This window comes from Leucopleurus acutus (genome assembly GCF_964270905.1).
Source record: "Leucopleurus acutus genome assembly, chromosome: 1".
NCBI classification, from domain to species: domain Eukaryota; kingdom Metazoa; phylum Chordata; class Mammalia; order Artiodactyla; family Delphinidae; genus Leucopleurus; species Leucopleurus acutus.
Window position 1 is genome coordinate 75,572,217 of NC_139142.1, and position 18,199 is coordinate 75,590,415.

The 18,199-nt window shown below is 53.2% G+C and overlaps 2 protein-coding genes across 6 annotated transcripts; one reads left to right on the top strand and one right to left on the bottom strand.

The window, feature by feature from the left end:
• On the bottom strand, window positions 1–7,982 carry TPPP2 (tubulin polymerization promoting protein family member 2). 2 transcript variants are annotated; one of them, XM_082846975.1, is made up of 4 exons: window positions 7,768–7,982; window positions 1,437–1,615; window positions 1,081–1,234; window positions 1–272 (listed from the first exon to the last, which is right to left on the bottom strand). In XM_082846975.1, the coding sequence occupies exons 2-4, from the start codon at window positions 1,607–1,609 to the stop codon at window positions 84–86; spliced, it is 516 nt and encodes a 171-aa protein (XP_082703101.1). In that variant the 5' UTR covers window positions 1,610–1,615; window positions 7,768–7,982; the 3' UTR covers window positions 1–83. The 2 variants fall into 2 exon arrangements, with proteins under 2 accessions (XP_082703101.1, XP_082703100.1); XM_082846974.1 differs by lacking the exon at window positions 7,768–7,982 and adding an exon at window positions 2,333–2,397.
• Window positions 6,338–15,046, top strand: NDRG2 (NDRG family member 2; the record flags this gene model as incomplete). Of its 4 annotated transcripts, none has more annotated exons than XM_082846939.1 (16): window positions 6,338–6,358; window positions 7,990–8,056; window positions 8,784–8,864; window positions 9,639–9,744; window positions 9,975–10,095; window positions 10,278–10,340; window positions 11,301–11,361; window positions 11,563–11,649; window positions 11,843–11,899; window positions 12,075–12,178; window positions 12,642–12,686; window positions 12,985–13,036; window positions 13,277–13,324; window positions 13,577–13,612; window positions 13,766–13,817; window positions 14,061–15,046. In XM_082846939.1, the coding sequence occupies 14 exons, from the start codon at window positions 8,790–8,792 to the stop codon at window positions 14,225–14,227; spliced, it is 1,074 nt and encodes a 357-aa protein (XP_082703065.1). In that variant the 3' UTR covers window positions 14,228–15,046. The 4 variants fall into 4 exon arrangements, with proteins under 4 accessions (XP_082703065.1, XP_082703064.1, XP_082703066.1 ...); XM_082846938.1 differs by lacking the exon at window positions 6,338–6,358 and adding an exon at window positions 6,921–6,999; XM_082846940.1 differs by lacking the exon at window positions 6,338–6,358 and adding an exon at window positions 6,921–6,999 and having other exon boundaries at window positions 8,784–8,855.
• Between the last annotated feature and the right edge of the window lie 3,153 nt (window positions 15,047–18,199).

An 18,199-nucleotide genomic window follows, 5' to 3' on the forward strand; every position in this document is an offset into this window, starting at 1 on the left:
CACACAGATGTTTATTGTCCCCCAAGCTTCCCGGTGTTAAAGATGCAGGGTCGAGGGCTGGCAGGCTAAGATGACGCTACTCCCTAGTTGCTGCCCTTCTTATCATAGGTGCCAGCACCCTTGTAGCCACTCACGTAGCCTGAGTTGTCAGTCACGTCCTCCCGTCCCGCGATGCCTTTGCCCTTGCCGCTCTGGTCAAAGCGCTCCTTGTGGGTGCCCGTGTACTTGCTGGTGTCTGTCAGGTGGCTCACCCCTCCCACCGTCACTGCTTTCTGCAAGCCAGAGGATGAGGCGTCTGAGCCCTCTCCCTTCCCCTCCACTGTCACGCCCCTTCTCTAGAGATGAACTTCTAGCAGTTCGACTAGTTCTCAGAGCTCTTGTTCAACCCTTGGCATGGTGCTGTTTGCTTAGGGCCCAGGTGCAGCTGGAGGCAGGAACTATAATAAGAACCATCCACTTGCGAGGAAGAAATCTGGTTTATGGGAATAAGTGGGGGGAGGTGTGTGTGTGTGTGTGTGTGGATTTTTCTGCTTCCAGAGGAGCTAGTTTGACTAGGCTGCAGCCAGAGGACTTCAACCCCAGACCTAAAACACAAAGTCTGTCCTGTTGGGAAGGCCCTATTTGAAACCTAGAATAGGAAGAGCTTTTAGTAGAGAGGGGACAAGTAGGGAGCAGAGGGCGGGTGAGAGGGAGGAAGTCAGATATTTCACGCTACATAAGAGCGAGAAGAGGAGTGAGGATCAGGTACCAAGTCGTCTGCACTCAGTGTTCCCCCAAAGCCACCAGGCCCTAGTTGCCTGGCCCAGATCCTGGACGCTTGGGAATGAGTCTAAGTTTTACTATTAAAATAGCTGTGGACCTTGGGTAAGTCATTTCCTCTCACAGTTTCCTCACCTCTAAAATGACTCGATGATCTCTAAAGCCTGTTTCAATACCAACAGTGCCCAGAGGCCTTCTGCCCTATCTCCCTGCAGTGCTGCTGTTGGCAGGGGTTAGGGACATCGGCATGGAGGAAGGGACACAGGAGCAGCAGGGACTCAGGGAAGTAGGGTCAGGGGTCAGGAATGAAGACTCACTCACAGTAACACCGGTGGTAGCTGGCTCCTTGCCCTCCATGAGTTTATAAATGTTCTCCAGGGCTTCATCCGGGCTTTTCCCCTTGAACTGCTTCTGGCCCAGTTCTTTCATTGCTTCCTGGAACTGTTGGAAAGTGATGGTTCGGGCATTCTTGGCCCTGATCAGTCAGACAGAAATTCAGGAACTCAGGAACATGAACTCATCACCTTCCAAGGTCCAACCCTCCCCTTACTCAGACAGGGCCTCTACACATTGAGTGCCTTGAGGACAGGGGCTAGCACAGTGCCAGAAGCCCTCCCGCATCCCACCACCTCGTTAGTTCTACTCACCACCCCCCGCTCCCGTCTCTGGTCCCTTACTTGACTTTGCTGAACACGATGTCCACGTCAGTGGAGGTGACCTTCTTGTCATCCATGATGCCACAGTCTTTGCACAGCTTGGAGAAGTTCTTGTTGTTCATTTCAGTGCCACTGCTTGACGATCCTCCAAAGACAGCAAACCGCTGGAATGTTCTTTCTGCTTCTGATGCCATGGTCAACTGGAGGTGGGGGAGAACAGTATGGGGGGAGACTCGGGGGTGAGGGAGGAGGGGAAGGGAGGATTAAGGAGTAATAATGATGAAGGTTCAAGTAAAATCAGGGGCTTCCCTGGTGGCGCAGTGGTTGAGAATCTGCCTGCTAATGCAGGGGACACGGGTTCGAGCCCTAGTCTGGGAGGATCCCACATGTCACGGAGCAACTAGGCCCGTGAGCCTCAACTACTGAGCCTGCACATCTGGAGCCTGTGCTCCGCAACAAGAGAGGCCGCGACAGTGAGAGGCCCGCGCACTGCGATGAAGAGTGGACCCCGCTTGCCACAACTAGAGAAAGCCCTCGCACAGAAACGAAGACCCAACACAACCCTAAATTAATTAATTAATTAAGAAAAAAAAAAGAGTAAATCCTATAAAAACAAAAAAGTAAAATCAGAATCAGCAACAGGAACAAACCCCCTTTTCCCTCTCCCTCCCTCCCCCCTTCCCACTGCCCCATCACTTCTGTGTACCTGAGAGTACCCAGATGGTGTCTGACCCTTCCCAGCCTTTGTAAGTAAGTGTGTGCAGATCTGTGAGAGCCGGCTGGCTGGGGAGACTATGTGGCAGTGGGAAGACTGGGGAGAAGAGGGAAGTTCTATGACCTCAGCAGTGTTTCTGTGACATAATTTTCAGCCCTTGCTACAGCCCTAATCTTTGGGGGTGGGGTTCTTAGGTTCCTACCTTGCATGCTGCATTGAGCATGTTGCCAACCTCCTGATCTCTGCAGGTGATCAAGCTTCCCTCATGGTTTCAGCCCCGCTTGACCCAGTCCTCTGGGTCTTGATCAAATTGCCTTATGCTCTGTCCCTCAACAAAAGCTGAGGAGAGCTCAGGGAAGGAGTTAATGGAAACAGGTTGACATCAGTCCAACATTGTCCTGTTTTCTAGTCTCCAGGCCCAGGTTCGTGACCAACATGGAGAATCCCGCTGGGTTTGGCAGACCAGGTGTAATAGGAGCTTAAGTGGCTTCCAAAGTTGGGCCCCACGTGGAAAGAGCACGGGCCTTGGAGGGTCACACATCTGGGTGGGTCAGGGTGAGGTTGAGCCTCAGACTCTAGATAATTTTCTGTGCAGGTCAAGGATGTTCCTTTTTTGTTTGTTTGTTTTGGGCTGCGTCGCATGGCTTGTGGGAACTTAGTTCCCCGACCAGGAATTGAACCTGGCCCCGGCAGTGAAGGCACTGAGTAACCACTGGACCGCCAGGGAATTCCACCCCCCGACTTTTCTTTTAAAGTAATGCTATAATTTTATTCAGTTTTTTCTAAATGTGTTGTTTCTTCTTTCAGAAGGGGTTTCTCTTTGGCCTTTTCTCTGGCTGGAAACCATACAGATGAACGAACTTCAGGGCCCCTAAAAGAGAGGAACTAGGTTGGTGACTTTCCTCTCCTTCCCATCTAATCAGTCACCGATTCCTATAATCTCCCTTGTCTTACAAATCCACTCCTTTCTTTCCATTGCTATTCCTCCCACACTTTATTCAAGTCCCTGTCATCTCATATCTAGTTGATTATCCTGGCTTCTAAATGACCTCTTTCCTAAGTCAAATGCTTCACCCCTATCCACCCCATAATCCATCTCTTTTAAACCCCCCATCAGATTAATTTTCACAGAACAATTATTTATCCATTGCTCCTACTCAAGAACACTCTATGGATCTTCAAACCTTTCTGAAATGCCAAACCTTTTTACCTGTCATTCAAGGACCTTCACACTTGGCTCCACTCTACCTTACCAAACATCACCCATCTTTCATCAACATTACTCTTCATCTGGGGCCATAATGGCCTAATCATTATATGCTTCAGAAGCTACCTGAAGCCTAGTGGAGAGAGAATAACCTTGGAGTGGAATGAATCTGGGGATTTCAGTCTTAGGTAAGTCATCTACTAGCTGAGTGGCCTTGGGCAAGTCACTAAATATCTCTCAGCTTTAATTTCTTCATCTGTATAGTGAGGACAATAGTACTTACTTTATATAGTATTAGGGGATAATATATGGGAATTACCTTGCACATAGTAGCTACTATTCAATTCATCCTAGTAACTTGTATATTTCTGTCCCAAAACTTTCCTTCATGATCTCTCTCTGCCTGGATAGAATGCCCCTCCTTACCACTCAAGTACTCCATTGTTGTACTCTTCATAGGGTTTACCCTAGGAACAAAACCCTTTTCCTGGGACTTCCCTGGTGGCACAGTGGTTAAGAATCCACTTGCCATTGCAGGGGACACAGGTTCGAACCCTGGTCTGGGAAAATCCCACATGCCACAGAGCAGCTAAGCCCTTGCGCCACAACCACCGAGACTGCGCTCTGGTGCCCGTGAGCCACAACTACTGAGCTCGCGAGCCACAACTACTGAAGCCCGCGCGCCTAGAGCTGCGTGCTCCGCAACAAGAGAAGCCACCACAATGAGAAGCCCGTGCACCGCAACAAAGAGCAGCCCCCACTCGCCACAACTAGAGAAAGCCCGTGCGCAGCAACAAAGACCCAACGCAGCCAAAAGTAAATAAGTAAAAAATAAATTCATTTAAAAAGCCCAAAATGAAACAGCTTGAGCACTGGTTGCTTTAAAAGAAAACAACCCTTTTCCTCCTCTGAATTATACTAAGATAATGGTTCCTAGCCTGTGGGCTGCAGCCTCCTGAGGCAAGGATTTCTGAGTTATTGCAAGGACCTCTGCAATCTGTATGTACACAGAAGACTGGTTGTTGAGTAAATAATAAGCTTTGCACATGTAGGTGCATAGATGCATAGATGTTGCGATTATCAGAAGACTGAACAAATTTATTTGAAAGTATTGCTGAATTCACGGTTTGTCCCCATCAGGGGATTCTAAAACCTTCATTTGGAAACGGAAATCTCTGATCTCCCACTTGAAAAGGGTGGGAAACTATTGCTATAGGACTTATTGTCTAAACAATTAATTTATATTTACATCACTTCTTAATTTTTTCTATCTTTATACCTTCACTCAACTACTGGATCCTATGCTCTAGAGAGGGTATGACTAGACATCACACATCTTTGAATTCCGTCTATACAGTGGCTTGTATGGAGCAGGTACTTAAAACTGTGGCTTACTGGAAGGTATAGTTTGAAGCTGCTTCTGGCCCAAGAGAAGGAAATTAGAGACAGAAGTATTTTTGTTGGGCCACTGACACTGGGCCAGGCTGAGACCTGCCCTGACAAGGAGGAACCCCATCTTAGATCAGAAGCAGCCTCATTACTGCCTGTGGCAGGCTGAGACCCCAAGCCTAGGACGCAAACAGATCCCAGTGGAAATTTCCCAACTCCTGTCTGCCCTACGCCCCTGCGTTGGCCCCTTATCAGGTTCCCCCTGAGTCATCCTGACCCAGAGACGAATTTAGATGCTGGAACCTCCAGGTCCTTCCCTCCCCCACTCCAAGTAACACTACTTTAGACACATCAGAGGAGGCTGCCGGCAGAAGCTCTCACCCTAGGCTCTCTTTCTCCCCCAGTTGCAGTCGGGCTGGAGAAATCTCTCTTCTGTCTTATGCGTCTTTATCTACAGTCCCAATTCCAGCAGGCTTTTCCTTGTCCGGGAGAGTGTTAATATGACATCCAGAGGGGAGAGGGGACTAGGAGAGGAGCCAGGGTACCCAGCTTCTGTGCCAGTTTCTGAGTAAATAGTTATGAAGGGAGTGGGGGAAAGGAATGGAGGAAAACTTGGGTGCTCCAAATTGGGGGATCTAGGGGAGATCCTTTAGATGTGGGGCTGCTGAAAGCTGGGCTTGATCCTGACCGGTTCTACTCTGGGTCACCTCCTCCCTCTTGGGCCCTCCTTTCCAATAGACCCTGCCAAGTGGGGATGAAAGGGGCATTGATGTTCCTTGGATGGGATTGGGTCGTGAGTGGTGAGGGTGGTGGTGGTGGGCAGTTCCCAGGCAGGAGGGGGCAGGCAATTTGGGGGTCTTGGTGGGGGCAGTCTGAGCTGGTGTTGCAGTTGGCAGCTCCAGTTCCATTGGCCATTGTTCCCAACTGGCCTGGGGCCCAGCCCCCGAAATGGCAACTCGGGAGCCAGGCTGAAGGAGGATAGGGTGGGGACCTCGGGGGGGGGGGGGGCTGGAAAGGGTGCAGGTGGGGAGAAATTCAGTCTGGTGTCCTTTTGTCTAAGACAACTTTGAATCCCTTTAGCCACATAACGATCCCCTTCTGGGTGGATTTCCTCTTAGGGGCACAGGGAGGGTGCATATAAGTGGGGGGAGGGCAGGGCGAGTGAGGGGTCCAGGACGTCAAACCCACCCAGGCCCTGAGAGACGCAGCAGTGCCTGAAAAACCAGCGCCTGGGCGATGCGATTCCGCCGGGCCGAGCTGGCCTCACCGTCCTCTGGGCCAGACTAGAAGGGGTTAGCTCGGAAGCCACAGGGTCTCTTGGGTCCCAGCCCAGGACACTGCGTCCTCCCCAAGCCCCCACTCCACCTCCACAGAGTTAACTCCACCCCTGCGCCTGTTTACCCAAGAGTCAGAACCCCTGGGGGTCCCTGGCCCCTCCTCCGGCCCCCCCTTGGGGCCTTGACCCGGGAGTCCCCGTTGGCCATCCTCTCCCCGCCCCCCCCCCGCTCCCGCGATCTCCCTCTATTTATAGCAGCCCCCCGCACTCCCCGTTCCCCCCCTCCCCGCCTTGTTTTCCAACTCCTCAGGGAGCGGCCGGAGAGAAGGCGTCGGGACACTGCGGAGAGTGAGGAGGTACCAAGGGCCCTGGGAGCCCCCGAGCTGGAACTCCTGCGCCCTCGACGCTCCCACCTCCAGCCCCCACCGCCCAGTCCGCGCAGGCACACCTTCCCCTCCCAGCGGGCGAGACCCCCGCCTCCTCAGCAGCGATCCTCCCTTAACCTAGTACTCTGTTTCCGGGCGGGTGGAGTCAAATTCGTGGGATGCCAGCGCCCTGGATTCGCCTCCCTTTTACCCGTCCCCACCTCGGAGTCTGGGGGCGAAGTAAGGAGCCTGAGTGCGACAGGCAGTGCCAGGTCACGGGCGGGGTCAGTGCTGCGGGCGGGCGTGGGGATCCCCCGCGGGATTAAGGGATCCCCGCGTACCCCACAGCCGCCCCGTTGCGGGTAGCCGGGACCGGAGCCTGGAAGCACCCAGCAGTTTGCTTTCCTTAGAGCTCCCTTCGGGCCCCCAGCACAGGCCCTCCCAGAGCGGCAGGCAGCCTGGGGCGGGGGGAAGGGGGGCGTGTTTACAAGGGGTCTGGGGCGGATCTGCTGGGATCCGGCGGCCCGTGGGCGGGCGAGGGCGGGCCGGGGGCGGGTCTGTGGGGAGCCCGAGCCGGGGCGGGCCGGGGAGTCAAAGGCAAGTGAAGGTGGAAGCGGCCGCGGCGGCAGCAGGTAGGGGGAAGGGCGGGCGAGGGGCCGCGGGGCCTGGCTGGCGCCGAAGGGGCCGGTGGCGGGTGGAGGGCGGTTTGATCCCGATCCCTCGGAGATGACGGCTCGCGGGAAGGGGCCCGCTGGGAGGGCCGCTGGGCCGCCGCGCACAAAGGCGGAGGCTCCGCGGGCTGCAGGGCGTGTTTGGGGCGTGCGCGAGGTTGTGTCCGGGGTCCAGGGCGCTCCGCGCCAGCCGCGCGAGCGTGTCAGTCCCCACGCGGACGCGCAGCGGAGAGACTCGTAGGGACAGGTCCCGGGGGCTGGGCCCAGTCAGTCCCTTCTGTCCTACTCATCCCTTCCCAGTCGGCGCTCGGCCTTTGCAGGTCGTCGGGGCAGGCTGGGAAGAGATTGTGGGACCGCCCCTCACTCCCCGCTGCCTCACCCCTTCTCCACTCGCGGACCCACACCGAGACTGCGTGGAGGAGAGAAGCGAAGGCACGAGGCTTAAAAAAAAAATTTTTTTAAATAGTGGAGAGAAACAGCCGTGCTCTGCTACCCCATCTCACTCGAGAGCTGTCAAAAATCTTGGGGATCCCCTAGCCCCCACTTGTAGTTTGCAAATGAGAAATTGAAGGCAAGAGTAGTGACAGGCTGAGCCAAGGTCACACTGGTAGCAGCAGAACCTCGGACTAGAATCCAGAGGTTCTGACACAAGCCATGCTCTTTCCTCCACATCAGCACTTCCTTCTCTCCTCTCCCAGCCGCCCCCCCGCTCCCCGCCTGGACTGATACCTGCTCTCTGTGTTGCCCCGAAGACCCCTCCAGCCTGTACTGATTCTAGCTGAAGCCTAGGGAAGACTTGTTCACTGGACTTGGGGGTACAAACTGGGGAGGGTTAGTGACCTGGCAAGGGTTGGTGACCCAGGTAGTCCAGGTCTTGGCTTAGGCTTTCTGTCCCTAAAAGACCCAGGGTCTGTCTCCCATGTCATTCACCTCATTGCCTTGTTTTCTCAGACCCCAGAGCCAGGAGGAGTGAGAACCCTGACCCTTAACCCCACTGCATACAGCCAATAGGAGCCCAGTAAGTGACCCCACCCCCAGGCTGCTGGCCCTTTACTGTGCTGGTCTGCACAGGTGCTCTGCTCCTCGCCCTGGTCCCAAAGATTGAATATATGCTAATTTATTCACAGTCAGGAAGAAGAGTCTTGAGAGGAAGGGAGGCACTGAGTCAGTTGGACACAGATGTCCCTTGTCCTTCTTTTCTTGTTTCCCCCTCCCCCTCTTGGTCATGTTACTCAGGTCATTTTTAGCCCCTTTCCCTTTGCGCTGCTGACTTTGGGGCTTTAGTTGAAGGTCACAGTCCATGGTGAACTCTCATTACCCATCCTTAGTATCTTTAGAGTACCCAGTCACTGAGCCACGAGTTTCACCCCCTACTTAACTAACTAGGAGTGTGGGATGGCCCCTAAATATAGCCTGGGACACCCGAGCTGCACTGCTGCCCCACTCAGGTATTTCCATCCAGGACAGGGGAGAGGGGTCCGGAGGTGTGGGTGTTGAGGGGGGTTGGGGATGGCCAGGCTAAAAGGAAGTGGTGTCCTGAGCCCTCCTGCACAAGCCCTCTTCCCCAGCTGCCTGGATCTGGAGTTGGGGGCAGGAAAGTCTCTCTCTGTGTCCCGGAGTAGTCCTCAGCTCCTGGGGCCCTCTGAGCCCTATTGTCCAGGGCTGAGAGAGGAAGCCAGCTGTTCGAGGAGGTGCGGGGGTATGGAGCCAGCTTCCCCAGTCTCCGTGTTTCCTCACCCTGCCAGGCCACCATGGCGGAGCTGCAGGAGGTGCAGATCACGGAGGAGAAGCCGCTGTTGCCGGGGCAGACACCTGAGGTGGCCAAGGTTATCAGAGAACCTCTGACTCCCAGGCCCGAATTCCAGACCTTCAGGCATCCCCCTCACTCCTTACCTTCTCAAATTCATGATCTCCATCTAACCACACCCCTGCTTTCTCCACGTCTACCCGCGTTTCTCTCCCCATACACCACAATTGAGAGTCCAGGCTTCTGTCCTGTAACTACGCTAACCTTCATCCTCTCCGTGTCTCTTTTTGTCAATCTCTTTCTGTCTTTGGTCTCTGTTGTTCTCTTTACCTACCTTTCTTTATCTGTATCTGTCTCTCCATCTGACTCTGCGTGGCTGTGTGTTTCTGTGTGTATCTGTCCCTGTGTGTCTTTCTCCAGGAGGCTGAGTTAGCTGCCCGAATCCTCCTGGACCAGGGACAGGTAACAGCTTGGGGCAGCCGCAGGTGGGAGGAGGGGCTGTCCTCTCCCCAGGAAGGAAAGGGCCGCTACCTGGCTCTCTCACCTCTCTGCTTCCTCTCCTTCTATTCCAGTCCTTTCCTGTCCCCATCTCTCCCTTTCGTTCCTTCTCCTCCCTTCTCAGAGTTCCCTGATGCTCTGCGATCTTTCATTATTCTTTTCCACCCTCAAAATCATCTTCCAGTGTCATTTTTACCTAAACTGAATTCTTGCCGATCCTGTTTCTATTTTTTGGTTCCCGTCTCCTCTCTTTCCCCGCCTCCCCTCAACTCCCTGACTTTTGTGGAGGTTCCTCCCCTGCCTCTTTTCCTCTTAGCCTAACTCCTACCTGATGGTGTGACCTGTTTTCCTGCAGACTCACTCTGTGGAGACACCTTATGGCCCCATCACTTTTACTGTCTATGGCACCCCCAAACCCAAACGCCCAGCGATACTCACCTACCACGATGTGGGGCTCAACTGTAAGGACCTTCACTTCCCCTCCCATTTCTTTCTGGGAAGAGGCTGCGGGGAAGGGTAAAACGGTGGTCGGTGTGAGGGGAAGGGTCAGTATGGGAAGGGAGCCATGTGGCACGTCAAGGAAAAGTTCTCTCCTAGCCTGACTGTGGCATGAAAGAAAGAGGGTGGGTTCTGACTTGGGGACATTTTCCCTGTCTAATTCTACTGTTGGGGCGACGGGGATTCTCTTTAGATAAATCCTGCTTCCAGCCGCTGTTTCAATTTGCGGATATGCAGGAAATCATTCAGAACTTCGTGCGGGTTCATGTGGATGCCCCTGGAATGGAAGAGGGGGCTCCCGTGTTCCCTTTGGGGTGAGAATTAGCTCCTTCCCTCCTCATCAGACTGTGAGGCACATGGCAGGCATGGAGAAGATTGGACCGGGGAAGAAGGAAGGGAGGGCGAGTGGTAATTCTGGGAGAGGAAGAGTAGGATACTTGAGGTGGGGGCCGTAAGGGCAGGTTGCTATTTTCCTCAACATTCCTTTCTTCCCCAGATATCAGTACCCATCTCTGGACCAGCTTGCGGACATGATCCCTTGCATCCTGCAGTACTTAAAGTGAGAGGCCTGGGGACCCCTCCAAGCCAGAGTTCTCTTTCCAGCACAAGGTGGCCCTTAGAGCTCCTGTGCCCACCATGGCTCCTGGGCGAGTTCTGTGTGGACTAGAAGTACCCTCCCTTCTCCACGCTCCAATCTGATTGTTGAGAGGAAGTGGGTGGGTGTGGAAAGCTGACTTGAGTCAGCAGAGTAGCCCTAAGGGATAGAGGAGAAGAAAAGGAAGCTGTGTGCCTGGCCCTGCCTCAGGCTGAGGAGGGGCTTCTCTGATCTGGAAGCTAGAGAAGAAAGAGGAGGGGGTGGCACAGTCCCCGAGGAACCAGACAGACCTGTCTTTCCCTCCCACCCCCTCTGCCTCCTCCAGACACACACCTGGTGTGCTCGGCACCCTGTGTGTGAGGGGAGTGGGAGAAGGAAAAGAAAGAAACCAGGCAAGGCCTCCTTGCTGCGCATTTAGTGCTGATGATGCTGGGCTCTGTCCCTGGCTTGGCTTTTCCTGGGCACCAGGGCCCTGGGCAGCTCTGGTTCACCCTTTGGCTCTCTTTCTCCCCATTCTTCCTGTTGTTCACTAAAGTTGTATCTTTTATTTAACATCTTGCTTCAAGTTCCCTTCTTCCCAGTTCCTCTAGAGGAACCAGGAACTAAAACAGAACAAGTTGAACTAGCTCCTGAAAGTTGAGGATGGACAAACAGCTACGTAAGAAACAGTGTCTGGTTGGTTGGCGAACAGGTGTTTCTTTTCAAGACACTCACTCTCCCAGAGCGAGCTGGGGGAAGACTTCGGGGCTGACGCTGGCCGCCAGTGTCCATTTTTAGCTCCTTGGCGCCTTCTTTTACAGCATCCCCCAAAGGAAGGTCCCTTTCTGTCCTTTGTGCCCGTGGCCTTGGGAAGGAGGGTGAGGAGTTTGGAGAGTCAGAGTTTTGGACACCAGGACCCATTAGACCTACATTTCCCTTTCACAGTTTCTTCACAATAATTGGAGTCGGTGTTGGAGCTGGGGCCTACGTCCTGTCGCGATATGCTGTAAGAAATAAAAAACCCCAGACGAGGGAAAGGCAGGTCCAAGGCCCAGGCAGAGTATTGTTTACTAGTGTGTGTTTAGGGGGAGGACGTGCGTAAGAGGGTGGGGAGACAGGCCCCGTGCAGCCTGGGGTGGATGGAGCTCACCGGGGAGGGGTAAGGCCATGTATGCCTCTGATTTCCATTCCTTCTACTGCCCCTCAGCTTACCCACCCGGATACTGTCGAGGGTCTTGTCCTCATCAACATCGATCCCAATGCCAAGGGCTGGATGGACTGGGCAGCCCACAAGGTTTGGAGGGGCCTGTGCGCTGAGATCTAGGGCGGGCTTCCCCCGTATGGGTCCATTCAGGCTCTAACAACATAACTGATTGGCCTGTGAGCTTCAAGGAGGGAGGATGGAGCAGGAAAGAAGCCATGTCACTTTGCCTAGGTCTTTTCTCCACCTAATGTCCTGAGCTTTCTTACCTGCCCTTTCCACGTAGCTAACAGGCCTCACCTCTTCCATTCCGGAGATGATCCTTGGACATCTTTTCAGCCAGGTAAGTGGTTGTGGAAGATGGAAGAAGTAGAGGGGACCAGCAGGGACTGGAATGCTTGGGGTGACTTCCTTACTTGGGATAGGATCTGGGGAGGGAAGAGGGCTTGCCTTTTCGCATCCAGTAACTGTTGACTTCCCTTCCCAGCCCTAATTATTCTCCCTCTTCTTTCCTTCAGGAAGAGCTGTCTGGAAATTCTGAGTTGATACAGAAGTATAGAAATATCATTACACATGCCCCCAACCTGGAGAACATTGAACTGTACTGGAACAGCTACAACAAGTGAGTGGGCATGTAAGAGAAATGTAGAAGCAGTAACGGGGGTCATTGGAGGCACAGAGAAGGGGAGGGGAGGCTGGGAAGTAGGCCGTGCAAGGCGGGCAGGATTCGGTGGGGAGCTGGGGCAGCTGCAGGACAGACCCAGGGGGGAGAATTATGAGGAGCCGGTCCCCTTGCTCCTGTTACTTCCTTAGATTTTTGGATTCGCAGAAGTTAGATGATCTCGTGTCTTTGTGCCCTTCATCCCCTTCACTGCCCTCTGACCAGGGACCTTGGGCACAAATGACCATAGGGCTCATGCTTGAGGCCTGTCTGCCACCTTCTCCTTCAGTTCCCACCTGTAATCACCAATATTTGACTCTAATTTTGGGGAGGAAGATAACTTCCTCACGGGGGACCTGGCTTCTGTCTGGATGGATAGCACTACTTGCCTAAAATTCCTACTCTTCTTTTGCACCCTCTTTAGTCGCCGAGACCTGAACTTTGAGCGTGGAAGCGATATCACCCTCAAGTAAGACTTTAAGGGATAAAGCTTTGCCTCTCTCCCTGGATCTTCCCTAGGTGCTTCCATCCTTTAGAAGGAGAGTCTTTTGCCAGGGAATTTTCTTGTCACCTGCCCCCCCGCTCCATCCTATTTAGCAAATCACGACCCTCTAGGTCTTACCACTTTGAACCCTGTTAGTGGGGTCAGTGAGGTTCAAAAGGCTGTTTCCTCTTTGGAGCCAACATCTTCCAGCTGCTCTTCTGGGAGAAGACGGGGGAGGGAGTGCCAGGGGCTCACCGCCGACTCCTCGACACTATGCCTCTAGGTGCCCTGTGATGCTGGTGGTAGGAGACCAAGCACCCCATGAAGATGCAGTGGTCAGTAGGGAATCTTGGGGTGGGTGAGGGAGGGTGGCAGTCAGAGGGCTGTCTTGCCAAGAGGCAAGCTCTGTTTGGGACAGGGAGAGCAACTTTGGGGCATAAGAGTTTGATTCCTGGTAAGAAGGAGATGGGCAGGGGGCTGATAAGAAAGAAACTGGGTCTGGGTCCCTGGGTTCCTTGTTTGAGAGGGGCCACAGGGAGTGTGGCCTCATTCATTCAGCCTCTTCCTTACTTCAGGTGGAATGTAACTCAAAACTGGACCCCACCCAGACTTCTTTCCTCAAGGTCAGTAACCGTACTCCACGCCCAGCCTGACTCCTGGCCCCCTGTCCAGAGCCATAGATCCTCTCTACATCCAGCTGCTAGGCTTCCAGGGTCCTACATGGGAGCAAGTGGGTGGGTGGAGTAAAAAAAAAAAAAAAACACCCTAAAGGCCTGGAGTGGGGAACCTGGGGAAGAGAGACCCTCTTCTACCTCTCGGCGTGGCTTTTTATTTATGTGTGTATCACTTTTTCTGGATGGCTGTCTCCTGAACAGATGGCTGACTCCGGAGGTCAGCCCCAGCTGACTCAGGTGAGTACCCCTGCCACCTGTGGGGTGGGATATTAGTGGCCCTGAACGATAGCCTTTGCCACACACCCCATCTCTAACGTGCCACGGCCGTGAGCTCTAGCTCAGCTTCTAACCTCCCCTCGCTGTCTCCCTCTCCTCGTTTTACTTTTACAGCCAGGCAAGCTGACCGAGGCCTTCAAGTACTTCCTGCAAGGCATGGGCTATAGTGAGTATGTGGGTCAGAGGCTGTCATGAGGACAAGGGGTGTTGGCACAGGAGGAGGGAGGGGCGCTGAGGGGAGCAACCCATTTAGGCTTATTCCTGGATTTACAACCATCTGCAAAATCAAGCTCATTGACCCCCTGGCCCCATCTGTAACTCTCATCTCCAGCCAGGCACCCCACTCTGAGTTCCCAGCCTCTCTTCCCCTCTCCTCTCTGACTGCCTGCTTCTCCTCCTGTCTCCACAGTGGCCTCGTCATGCATGACTCGCCTGTCCCGGTCTCGCACAGCCTCCCTGACCAGTGCCGCATCCCTGGATGGCAACCGATCCCGTTCTCGCACCCTGTCCCAGAGCAGCGAGTCTGGGCCTCTCCCTTCAGGGCCCCCAGGGCACACCATGGAGGTCTCCTGTTGAATGACCCTTGTTGCCCTGGGTGTAGGACCCAGCCCTCATCTCCCCCAGCACTAACCTGGGAGGTGCGTAGGGCACTGGGCCAGAGTGAGCAAGGGAAGCGGGGCAGATCGTGTGTGGAGAGGAACTTGATCTTTGATTGCTACCCTAACCTTGACCTCTAACCTGTGATTCCCCTCAGCTCCTGGGAGAGATGTCCTAATATCTCTTAGGGACCCAGACCCCTAAATGACCCCCCTCCATCATGGTGTTAAGGCAGAGAAGGCACGTATCCCCTCTCCCCACTCTGGGTGTCTGTAGCTAAGGGATGAGAGGTTGTTGTAGTTGTCCGTGGCGTCTCCTCCAGACTCTGCCTCCTTTTGCCATATTGCAAGAGTCGGGGGCTCGCGGCCGGGGTACCACTCACCAAAGCTGATATGGCTTCTCATGAACCCTTCAGACTGCTGAAGGGCATGGGCCTAAATGAATGTGTGTCGGGAGAACTGCTTATGGGTTCGTGGTCCTCAGGATGTGACAGAAACATTCAGTGTGGAAATGGAAGCTGGAATGGGAAGTGGTGGGCAGTGAACAAGTGTGACAGAAGGATTGGAGCTGGGCAATAGGAAGGGGGCTGGGGCCATTGGCTGCTCTAACTTTGGTAGCTGTCTAGACAGTGTGTGTCTAGAGTGGGAGGCGGGGAGGGAGCCAAGCTGGGCAGGGCTGCTTGGGGTTTGGCATCGCGGTGGGAAGGGCTGCCTTGGGGCTCTGACCACAGTGCGTTATGTGTGGGGGGCGCCCTCCTGTCTCCCACAACTTCTGCTGTAACAATAAACTGTAGAGGAATCCGAGTTCCATTCTTCTTCTTTGTCTGAGTATGCCTGCCTCATGCCCCTTTCCTGCCCTCTCCCTGCCCAGCTCTCACATTCTCTTCTCAAAGTGACAAAAACCATGGGAGAGGGCATATATAGCATAGACACACCACAAAATGTGACCTCATAGTTACTGGTCCCTATTCCAATAGGATGGTATTGTCCTCGATATTGATAGTATTTTCAAGTTTGGGGTGGGAGGAGCTACTCAGATCTTAGGATACTTCATATCTGTGGAATGGACCATTGAGAAATGCCACAGGATTTCAGAGACGTCACCAACATCGTGATCTTAAAGAAAGAAGTGTAGAAAGCTGACTAAGTGTTCAAGGACATCTCGTGACTCATTTTCCGGCAGGATCCTCCCTAGGGTCACCAGATTCCATTTTAGACGGTTCGATACAATCAGTAGACCAGGCCTCATGCAGTTGCTAGAGGCGTTGGGTTGCTCACAGTTGATCCCAATAGGAAGACTCCTTCAGGAGAGTCACAGCCAAAAAAAAAAAGACTTCCTCTCAGAAATCTCTCCTTTGAATCAGGGAGTTAATTAGACTATGTTTGTGATTCTCTGAGAAGCTTTTCAAGTATGAACAATCATCAAGAGGACTTCAGATATTTTGTGGCTGATGCAGGCTGATTCTTGGGCCCTTGGGGCACAAGAAGTATAAATGAGGGCTTCCCTTGTGGAGCAGTGGCTAAGAATCCGCCTGCCAATGCAGGGGACACGGGTTCGAGCCTTGGTCTGAGAAGATCCCATGTGCCGCGGAGCAACTAAGCCTGTGTGCCACAACTACTGAGACTGCGCTCTAGAGCCCGTGAACCACGACTACTGAGTCCACGTGCCACAGCTACTGAAGCTTACGTGCCTAGGGCCTGTGCTCCGCAACAAGAGAAGCCACTGCAATGAGAAGCCTGCGCACCACAATGAAGAGTAGCCCCCGCTCACTGCAACTAGAGAAAGCCCGTGCACAGCAACGAACACCCAACACTTAAAAAAATAATAATGAAGTAAAAATGAGACGGAACCATATAGCATTATTGGCAAGAGGATTGTGGGTAGACTATTACAAGGTCATTTGCCAAACTGCCTTATAGAAACCCCGCAGGCAGTTTCGTCAGTGGAACTGAGCTGAGGACTAATGCAGCTTGGTGTCTGGTGCCAACACACTGGCATAAAAGTGGAGCATGGAATATGTTCTTGAACCTTGAGCTTTTCCTCACTCTCTCTCCCAGGACCAAGTCTATTTTAAATACAGTAGGCCAGGAGCAGAAGGGGGCAGTATTAGGTGACCAGCAGAGTTATACAAGTTATAGAGCTAGTTATTGATGGTGAGGGTGTTGGCTAACCACACACAGGGCAGACAGCAAGCAGTGCTTAAATGCCACACTAAAGAAAAGAAACAGCATCATTGGACTCAGTGGACCAAACAGCTCCTAGATAAACATGAGGAAAAGGCAAAGAACTCACAGCCTTGACCGGCAATAGCTGCTGTTGCTCGTTATGGAAGGGAAGGCAGGTCCTCTCGGTACATTTGCCTAAAAAGATAACACTGTTAGGGTAATCTTTTTTTTTTTTTCAATTTTTTTTTTTTTGAGGTACACGGGCCTCTCACCGTTGTGGCCTCTCCCGTTGCGGAGCACAGGCTCCAGATGCACAGGCTCAGCGGCCATGGCTCACGGGCCCAGCCGCTCCGCGGCATGTGGGACCCTCCCGGACCGGGCACGAACCCGCATACCCTGCATCGATAGGCGGACTCTCAACCACTGCGCCACCAGGGAAGCCCTGTTAAGGTAAGCTCTGCAAGAGGGAGTAAATTACAGTTGTGCGTACATAGGAGAGAGCGTGTGTATGTATCTGTCATGGAGGATGTGTGTGAAATGGGTGGTGACTGTGTGTCTCTCTCTCCTACAGATGCCTCTGCATCTATAAGAAACCCAAGAGTTAGGTAGAGGGAGAGATGCTGTCTGCTGGGAGCAAGGGAGAAGGGCTTTGCTGTCCTTGACTGACCTCTCTACTTTGTTGGTCCTGCACACTCCAGGCTAGCCCATGGGGATTCAGTGCCCCCCTGTGGTTGGCATGGTTCTTCCTAACTTTCCCCAGCTCCCAGGTCCCTTCCTGAGTCCCCCACTGTTCTTTGTGATTCTAGCAGTAGCTATGGCGGGAGGGCCTGATACCATGGTCAGCAGTGGTCTGTGGCTCCTGCCCATTCTCAAGATCGGAGCTCAGAGGCTCAGAGGAGAGGTGGGGCGACTTCACAGACGTTGAACCGCAAACTACCGCCCTTTTGTCTCGGCTTCAGGCTTAGGACTCTGTTTCTCCCTTCCTCTCATTTTCAAGGAATGTTTCCCTGACTTTAGGAACAGAAGCCCAAGATAGCTAAGCAACGGTGCTATGGGAAGGAGATTAAAACTAGAAGAACACGGTCATGAGAGCCTTGGGTTGTCAGCTTGAAAATTCTGGAACTCATAAAGAGATATTAAAGGGTGATTCTCTAAAGGAACACACAAAGCAGTGAAACTACAGCAGGAGGGATAGATGTTAAGCTTTAAAGAGTACTCCTCTAATAGGGAAAAGCCAAAGTGGGAGACATGACCTTTCTAGAGAGATTTTAGGACTAACTGGAAAGTGAGAGTCTATTCTGACCAGAGGCCAGGGGTGTGGTCAGGGTAAACCATGCCCAGAACAATGTAGTCGTTTGCACACTTTCTCCTCACCAACATCAGAATTTTCGGCCAGTTGGATAAATATACAGTAAAAGTAGAATGCTTTCTGTTTTTGACATTCAGTGAGTCTAAAGACAGTAACTCAGAATAAAACTGAAATAAAAAGGAAAGCATTGACAACTGGCGTCTTTAGATTTAGTCCTTAAGCATCCCCACAGACTGGGGGTGGGCATAAACCCTGTCTGCACCCCTTTGGCTTCACCTTTGCTAGTAACCATGGGCTCCTCCTCAGGTCAGCGGGGGGAATGTGAGGGTATCTGGCCGGTCGGCACACTCACACGTACCAGCCCACTCCAAATCTGGCAGCTGTTTCTTGTACCCTGTCACCCAGAGCCAGGGACCGTTCCCTCTGGTGAGGGAGACAAGACACTGGAAAGCTGTCGTTCAGGGGAGGGCGAAGTGG

Excerpts from the sequence above, each read along its gene's own strand:
- TPPP2 (XM_082846974.1), bottom strand. The coding sequence starts at position 2,353 with ATGCTCAATGCAGCATGCAAG. Across the intron at positions 1,616-2,332 it reads TGCTCAATGCAGCATGCAAG|TTGACCATGGCATCAGAAGC; the intron begins GTAGGAACCTAA and ends CCCCACCTCCAG. Across the intron at positions 1,235-1,436 it reads ATCGTGTTCAGCAAAGTCAA|GGCCAAGAATGCCCGAACCA; the intron begins GTAAGGGACCAG and ends CTGACTGATCAG.